This window comes from Leptonotus elevatus, chromosome 8, assembly GCF_054856555.1.
Source record: "Leptonotus elevatus isolate MCC_2025b chromosome 8, RoL_Lele_1.0, whole genome shotgun sequence".
In the NCBI taxonomy this organism is placed as follows: domain Eukaryota; kingdom Metazoa; phylum Chordata; class Actinopteri; order Syngnathiformes; family Syngnathidae; genus Leptonotus; species Leptonotus elevatus.
Genome location: NC_141246.1, coordinates 22,579,347 through 22,588,675, shown reverse-complemented (window position 1 = coordinate 22,588,675; position 9,329 = coordinate 22,579,347). Strand labels below are relative to the sequence as shown.

At 38.5% G+C, this 9,329-nt stretch overlaps 1 protein-coding gene across 1 annotated transcript; it reads right to left on the bottom strand.

Moving 5' to 3' along the window:
* Positions 1–4,792: 4,792 nt before the first annotated feature.
* Positions 4,793–7,645, bottom strand: LOC147170224 (ras-related protein Rab-33B-like). The gene is made up of 3 exons (XM_086082672.1): positions 7,348–7,645; positions 6,380–6,558; positions 4,793–5,230 (listed from the first exon to the last, which is right to left on the bottom strand). The coding sequence occupies exons 1-3, from the start codon at positions 7,564–7,566 to the stop codon at positions 4,915–4,917; spliced, it is 714 nt and encodes a 237-aa protein (XP_085938798.1). The 5' UTR covers positions 7,567–7,645; the 3' UTR covers positions 4,793–4,914.
* Between the last annotated feature and the right edge of the window lie 1,684 nt (positions 7,646–9,329).

Below are 9,329 nucleotides of genomic sequence, written 5' to 3'. Positions count from 1 at the left end.
TTTATGTTTTTAAGTTACCCAAAAACTAGTATAGATCAATTTAATCAAAACTTTTTAGTACAAATTACTCATAAAAGCATACAAAGTTACACCAATTTTAAAAAGTTAGGTTAGTAGTATTGAGTATTGTGTACTTAATCCATTTGATTATTTTTGAACGTTCGGGTTTACAGTGCAGGGAGGCGGGACTTTGCAAACAATTGCACATTTCAAAGACTTTTTTGATTTATATTTATTCATTATATAGTGTTTATTGGATCAAAAAAAAGGGCAGAATCAGCTGGAGTGAAAGTTTATTGCTGACAGGCTTAAAGGGATACTTTTTCAGGAGCATAAAGTTAATATTTTGTCCAGAATGAATTTGGTAACTTCATTATTTTTAATGTACAATTAATACCTTAGAATAGTATTTTTTCCACTTGCTGTCGATTGAAGATGACATCACGTGTGCTGAGGAAGTAGGTAACGACCAATCATGGCTCAGTTTGCTGACCAAACCCAGAAAACAGGTGAGCCATGATTGGTTGTTACCTACTTCCTCAGCACACGTGATGTCATCAGGCAAGTGGAATTATTATTTTTTAAGTTATTAATTGTACAAGAAAAATAATAAAGTTATCAAATTAATTCTGTACAAAATATGAACTTATTACTGCTGAAAAAGGCTCAATGAGTCAAGTATCCCTTTAAATCTCCACCTGATGACAGTAGGAAACAGGCGTGTGTCCGCCCTCTAGCAGTTTCCAAGGCAACTGCAAGGGAGGAAAAAAAAGAAAAGGAAAGGGATACTGATGACCATACAGGTCCGGTGAGCGATAAAGATGTTGTGGTCCACTGTGTGGAAAAACAGAAAGATCTAAAATATATATTTTTAAATACCGTAGTCCCTAGTGTCAGTAAAAAAAATTTTTTTTTAATTAAAATCTCTCAAGAGTACAGACTCGGTGACGTGGAGAGACTTAAAACCATGCTGGATAACCTAAAAAATATGAGGACAAGAAAAGGAGTCTGGAAATAGACCTAAAGTTGTTCAAACTGAGGTATTGAGGTTAGTTGTTTTGTTTTGTTTTTTTAATCAAGGGCTGCGCCACAGCCTGTTTTGACTCGTTAAGATACTTTGGGACAACGCCTGTTGAAAAAAATGCTTTTAGTTGTTTTCCAGTAGTGTCCTAGATTTCTTTAAAAAGGGAGGAGGAATCACATCCATAGAGGAAACTGAGGATTTCATTTGAGAAACAATTTGAGTGCCATAGGTGCTCTAACTGGAGTTGGGGGAAGGAAAAAAAAAAGCACACCAAGTGACCGTGATGGATCGGTCATGGGAAGGAGGCGAGTTGCATGTTCTGATGGCACGAGGAATCTCATTCAGAGGTTGGTTATGTTTTGAAGAAGGATGTTTTGACAAGAGCGGTTTAGAGATGTTCTCTCCTCTGTATTATAGGAGGATCATCACAACGACATTATTGACAATTCTTAACATCCGGGCATTTTTGATATTTCCCCAATGCAATGTTGAAAGCAAACAAATTGTATTGCTTTTGATTGTGACTCGCATACAAACCAGGCAGATTGTTATATTTTGAAATCAAAATAATCCTCACAAATCAATTTGCAATGATCCAAAGTCCAATGAGCGGAGAGCTTCATTTGAGAGAGTTGACCACCATTTTGACTTGTCAGGTAAACTCAGAATTGCCAATAAAAAGGTAGCCGAGAACTGCGTTACAGTGGAAGTTTTTAGCATACGACCAATACGGGCGGGAGTGCGCCGTATTACCGTATTTGTGAGGACAATCTGGAAGACATTGGGCCGTGACAATCAATGGTACTTTAACACATATTTCCACATTACAGTCAGGTAAACCATAAGAGTAAGAGTGTGTCCATGTTCCAGACCAGAGTCAGACACACAACGTACAAGATTAAAAGCATCAATACAATTTTACCAGCGGTTTATTAGGACAACAGACATAAATGTTCGTGTCTCCCAAGATGAAATTCCGCTTGCATTCGATTTTATTCCCACTGAAAGTCATTGCACTTTTAAAATTCTGCTTTTAAAGTTACCACACACAAAAGCGGATGAGCATGAACCATTATGCAAATGAGTTCCGTTCAAATCTGGAGGAGGACGTCGGAAATGAGAGCTGCTTAACGCTCAAATTGAGTCTTTTTCTTGTTTTCTTTTTATTGTGTAGTTTTGTTTTTAAGTTTTAGCAAGTTGTAACTGTTGTAGTTACTCCCATATTCATCTTTGTAGCCTATTTTCCTTCTGAAGGTGTGATTGTGTCAACTAGCATATGGCTTAGTGGTGCTGCTCACATGCAGGAGCAGAACTCTGTCCGGTTTGTAGTAAGGTTGGGCAAGGGGGAAGAAAAAACAACAACTTCAGCTTCATTAACATCTACCTGTCTGTCCAAGTCACACATCAGCATGTAACTGTGAAAGCTTTTTGCTTGTAAGTTTACTAACCAAGCTGTGATCACCAAAACGCATCAAAACATGACGCAACTGTTTGACATTGAATGTGCACAATTTCCTTCATTTACAACTTTGACATGTTTAATTCATCTACCAACAATGACTCATCAATTTAGCTAATTAAAGCAGGACAGTGAGGGACCAAACAACATTACCAAAAGTATCAGTAAATCTTTTTCAATTTTTTTTTTAAGTTGACTGCGCAGAGCTATCTACCATTTGGTTGGTAATTGTTGCACCACTGTGATAGAATCTGAACCGTTCATGCACAAACACACACACACACACACACACACACACACACACACACACACACACACACACACACACACACACACACACACACACACACACACACACACACACACACACACACATACTGGCAGGCAGGCCTGCTTCCATACAGATGTGTTACAGATGTGGAGTTGAAAAAATGTTTGCCTCATCATGTGACAACCTCTGAATCATCTATTAGACACACATCATGTGATACGCCCCCATATCTCACATCATGCGTGAAGTTTGACCCATCTGATATGTCACTGATATAAATCAAAAGGTATTGAAAGCGAAGACCTCAGCTGTATGACTGTTACATTCGCTTTATGGTATAGATACAGATGTTTTTGTTTTTTTTAACGGAAGAAGTGGAAGCGGAAATTATGTTGAAATCTCTGCTCAACAAATAGAGGAAATGGAGCTGACATTTGTGAATAAGATTGTAAATAAATCGTCTTGACAAAAGTGTTGAAACACTTAGGCTGCACTACAATGCATATAAAAAGTTTCCACACACCTGTTCAAATGTCAGTTTTTCTTTTGAAATATAAATAGATTAATATAATTTACAAACCTTTTCCACCATTAATGTGAACCATTAATGTGTACCACATAACCCGTACAACTCAAAAGGAAAAAGTTGAAATAGTTTCAGGGGGAAATACAAATATACACCTCTTATGACTAGCGCTGTTGCTAATGTTCAGAATTTACTAGGGTTCGGTATTGATTATAATTTCCTCAATCCATTCAATCTCGAATTTTTTTCTCTTGAATCGATTGGATTCACTTCAACTGAATCCGATATTAATTAGGGAACACCAATGCTTAAATATCAAGGGCATGATAAAATTCCACAAACATTAAATTCCAAATAAAATTTTGCAGAGGCAGTAACTGTTTAAATGATTTAGTTTAAATCATAAATTGACATCAGCAAGGATGAGATTAAAATATTTTCAGAATTCTAATTCAATAATTGTAAATATGTTTAAAAGATTCTGAATTGTCTTAAAGTGCAATAAGTCATGTATTTAATAAATGTAAAAAAGTACTTTTAAATTTATTTTTAACAGTAAATTTCAAGAAAAACAAAGAACAAGAAACAAGAAATACCAAAAACAAAAATCTGCCTTTAAAATTCTACTTTCTTGAATTTATGGGGAAAAGATATTGAAATAATTGATTCATGGTTTTATGAATCAATATCAGGCTCAAAAATTAAAATGGATTCGATTATTTGATTTGCCCTCGAATTTTCCAATCACATTTAAACTCATGTGAGGCCATCCCAATTTAGCCACTATTTAAAGTGCCTCTGATTAATCCCAAATAAAGTTCCGATGTCCTCATATGCGTTTCCTTTCTGTAGTCACATCCTAGGTCATGTTTTACAGTGAGAGCGTCCAGGTGTCCATTTCATCACAAGCAATCTAACTGTTCAAAGGTGATCTTTTAGGAGAAGGCCACAAAATCATTTCCAAGGCATTAAAAATATCATAAAACACATTAAAGATAGTCATTAAGTGGCGAAAATGCTACCACAGTGACATTACCAAGAACTGAACGTGCCTCAAAAATTGAAGAAAAGATTAAAGAGGAAAAAAAACATCAGGAAGGCTGCCAAGAGAACGACAACAACAATGAAGGCGCTTCGGCAAGTTGTGGCAAGTAATAGCTGTTTAGTGCAAGTGACAGCAATCTCCCGTCTCCTTCATTGGTCAGGGCTGGTATGGGGTCGGGTGGCAAGACTTCCGGGAAGCCTTATCTTGCAAAAATACAGCTAAAGTTTGCAACACACGGAACCTTTCCCAAAGGCCAGAAAAATGAGTTCTGTTAAAATGTTGAGTCAATTAACCACCTTAATTGAGTAGGTGGTTAATTTGCCTTTACATTAGCAAGAGTCTAACCTACAAGAGCAAACGGTTTATCAATATTACATCGCAGTAAACTTGATAAAGTAGAAATCCAACTTGAAATATTCAATAATTGCCTGGATTTTTTTTAGGATTTGCAAATAAACATATCAATCTCTCCATTCACATGATTTTATTTGACAAATAATAAACAAGATTACAAATAAACAATATTTGAAAGTGTAACATAGGGCCAATATTAAAAAGTATAAATATGAAAGTCTCTCGTTGTCCCCTTTCAGCAGCAGCTCCACATTTCTTTCTCCTCAGTTTTTTTATTGAAAACTTTAAACGAGCCGCTGTATGCGAGGTTGTACGCCGCGGCGGGATTCTTGTGTCGCTTCAGTCTGGCACCGACGGCGTTGACGATGTCCTCCACCTGATCCTGCTGATAGGGCGCCACCCCGACACCTCGTGGCCTGCTGCTGGACTTGGCGGAGGTCTCAAAAAACATCATGTCGTGAGTCTTGGCAAAGTTCTTGGCCTGTTCCTGGCTCACCAGGCCGTCGGCCTTGATGACGTCACGGAGGTCCGTCTTGTTCCCAACCAGGAACCTGTTAAGCAGTCAGCATAAAAAACAAGGCATGTTTTGGAAAGGATACATATAACTTCAATACATGATCAATACAGTGAACACTTACATATTCACAGTTGAGCCTATTGATGATTTTTTTTTCAATGGAACACATTTTCTAAAAACTCCCCTGGTATCGATACTTGCCCATCCCTACTTACGAGTGTAGTATTTTATTGAGCAGATGCATTTTAAAAGATTGATAGTTACTAATTTTGTCTGTAACGTGTTACATAATTGCCTGTCTTTTTTTGTTTGCCAAATTTTTTGTTTGCCTAAATCATCTCCTCATAATGCAATTTTTTTGTGCTTCCTGAAAAATCTGAAGGTGTCGATATGCAAAAATGTTGTTGATTGTTTTCCAAAATAAAAGCATGTGTGTAAATGTGTAAATTATGACATTTAGATAATTTTAAATTAAACAAGTTATTCAAACAATTAATGGAGTATCAAAATATTTTTTTATTATTTGACAATTGACTAGTTGTCGAGTAGTTGTTGCACTGCTACACTGAATCGAATCGAATCGTAATCCTACTGAATCAAACCGAACCGTTCCATTTTAAAATCGAACTGCCCTTGTATCGGATCGCACCCCATGTATGGAGATGTGTATCGAATCGCCTTGATTGGAGAGATTTTGATTAACATTACGTTTGTGGAATATGAATTAAGCAGCAAAATCCACTTGTTCTAATCCATCTCAGGGGGTTGCCATTTTGCCACTTGCTGCTGACTAAAAATGACATCACAGTTGCCATTGTCATTTGGCCAGTTGTCATTTGGCCATTCGTTCACAGATCACCTGTTTTTTTTTTTAAGATAAGCCATGATTCGTCGGTACCCGAGTCCTGTGCCTTGCCACTGTGAACTTTTCTATGTTCCTTTCCATTTTAAGTACTTTGCCACCATCTTGTAGCATCTACAAACCGCTTTTAGTGGGGGTTGTTGGCAGGGCTCGATCCCTAACCCGTACAGATCACAAGGGTCACTGTACTGCTTATATAGTTCGGGGTCAAAGTCAAATTAGGGACTATCCTATCTGACCCAGAGTCAAAGACACCTCAGGTGATCAATCCAGGGTGAACTTTTTAACAGGTGATTCACCTGTTAAAAACTGTGCCGTTACCTGGGGACGTCCTGGCCGAGAGAGTTGCGTCTGCACTCTTCCACCCAGACAGAGAGGCTGTTGAAGCTGGCCCGGCACGTGACGTCATACACGAAGAGAACGGCGTGCACGTTACGGTAGAAATGTTGCACCATGGATTTGCGGAAACGCTCTTGTCCCGCTGTGTCCCACAGTTGGAGCTGGTGATACAGAGAAGACAGACAAAATAATGTAAAAGGTTCATTTTGCTCTTTATAAAGAACAAAACAGACACAAGGAGAAAAGAGGAAACGATAAGGGTGGAAAAAGTGCCGAAAAGCACGTGTTGAAATACCCACTGCCAACAAACAAGCATCAACAATGAAATTCAATGAGTCACCATCAAGACGGAACAAAGCAACAAGGCACACAATTACCAACTTTTAACATCTGAACATTATAAAATCACTCATTAGTGCTGCTCATCACATTCTTCATTTACTGCTTTTGTGCCAATGTTGTCTCTTCACACAGAATAGACAGTACTTTCAAACTCTGCAGTAGCGTTTGTTGTTAACTATATTTGTCATTAGTAGATGCTGGCACTTAAATTCAGGTTGCATCAATATGGTCTTGTGGTGTTTGTCTATCAAGGCAGCATTATAAGGGAAATGCGATAAAAGTCAGCATCCTAAAGTTCTTCAACAATAAATAAAATAATTAAAATAATGTTTTCCGTGGCATTTGAGGAACAGTAACATAAATAAACAACACAGATTGCCTTTCCTACTTGTGGTTGGTTAGCATTAGCATTGTCTTCATTGTGTTGACCAACTTGACATACGCACAACTTGGAAACTTCCTCCAAATGAAATCAACTTCCTTTGTCATGTTTTGGACAGGCAAGTAGAAATAAATAACTTGTCTTCATAAAACAATTCTGCAACTCGGACACGGACTTACTGGAAAGCATTTCACACGCTTGCAAATATTCAAATTTGGCTTCTTACCTTGATCATCTCACCATCGATGTCAAGGAATCTCTCTCGGAAGTCCACGCCGATCGTGGCCTCCAAGCAGCTGGGGAACTGACCAGCGCACAGTCGGTGTGTGAGGCAGGTCTTGCCCACCGCAGAGTTCCCGATCACGAGCACTTTGAAGGTCCTGCAGCCGCTCAGCAGCGAGGACACACTGCCCAAAGAGGTGGACAGCTCCAGAGAGGACTCCATGGCTGAGCTCTCGCTCTCACTGGAGTGGACTTGTCCAACACCGTCCTCGCATTGTTGCGCGCAACGCCGCCCTCAAGAACGCAGCTGAGTGCACTCGATCTGCACACCTCCTCCAAATTCCAACACACGGAAACAAGCTGAGGCAAACGCAGCAGTTTCCAGGTTTTAAATGTTTTGTTTGTTTTTTTAAACGGTGTGATTTTTTTCCCATCATAATTGTTAAATCTAAATGTTGTAAATGTTCTTTCTTTCTTTCTTATTTATTCATTTGTTTATTTTTTTGTTTTACTAATATGCAAATTAAAAATGCCGGTCGCCGAAGTGCCAAAATAAAGCTCAGAGGGCAGAATGTGTCTATAATGTCAAATAACGAACACTATTACTAATAATACTGTGCGAAGATGATGATGATGATGAAAACAAACAAACAAACAAAAAAATAACAACAAAAACAACAAAACGGGAAAGGCACTCGTGGTCAACAGACTATATGCCACGGAGGAGGCGGGACTTCCGACTTCCGGGTTTTCACCCATCAACTTTGTTTCCGTTTCCGGTTTGCAACGTGTGGGCCACTCCCAGTACTTGCGCTTCCGCCTTTGTGCCCCTCGTTTGCGCAATCCCGTTGGCGGGTGCGAGGCTGCGAGTGTATAGTGTCTGTCTCAGTTTCCGAAGCATTTCAGATAGCTAGACAGATAGTTGGGGTGCGCAGGGGTGGGGGTGCTAGTGTTGGAACTCGGCCAGCACTGGCCGCTGATGTGTAAAATCCGGAAGTCGGAAGTCCGTGGCATCTACCTCACAGTTGTCAGTAATGTGAACCCCCTTGTGGCTGCAGGTGATAAATCCTGCACCTTCGTAAAAGTGACTCTAAATCAAATAAAGTTGCTCCAAATGTGTTCGTTATTTTATGAAGCTTTACAATATTTGTCAGAGTCAATTTCTCAGGCAATATTTCAATTCATATTTGAATTTTTTATATATAATTGCCTATATTAAAAATAATTGGTAATGTAATTTTCTTTAAAACATCGTAGCAAATGTGATAAAATGTTGCTGGTGTTTTGGGAACCACTTTACTAATGGCACCCAAACAGGTTGGCTAACGTTGTGAACCAAAAATAAAATACAATAGAAACTAATTTAGCTAATAACAGCTGAAAAATACACCCTATCAATATGCGATTTTCTTCCCTCTTTCTGATTAGACCCAGGATGGTGAACTAAAACGATGGAGGCAGCCACAATTTTTCAGTAGCAGTTAGCACCATTGAGGGGCCAGTTAAAATAAGGACAAAATACATTCTTATGTCTTTTTTTAAGTCAATAAATGTACAGAAGAGTATCTTAATATATATTTCAATCCTTAAAATCATATATAATGAATCGTCAATGCGGAAGAGTCAGGGATGTGATTGAGGTAATTAGTGGCAGGGGTGTAACGTGAAAATCTTTTTCAAATCTGCGGGACAAGATATTCAAGTTGTCGGCCAGTCCCTTAGTGTTCACTGTAGTGTGTGCCTTTCCACACTGATGGAATCCATGTAAAGACACTGATCATGTAATTAAATCTCATCAGAAAAACTGATAATTATCAGTATGCAAAACTTTATTAAAAAAAAAAGAAAGAAGTTTGCCACTGTTTCCATTTGCAAATACACATCTACAACATTTCTACGAAACCACAAACTCCCATCACCATTAGATATCTTTAGAAGAGCTCACATGCTACTCTTGGGGGCTACTTGGTACCTTAAATGATTGCA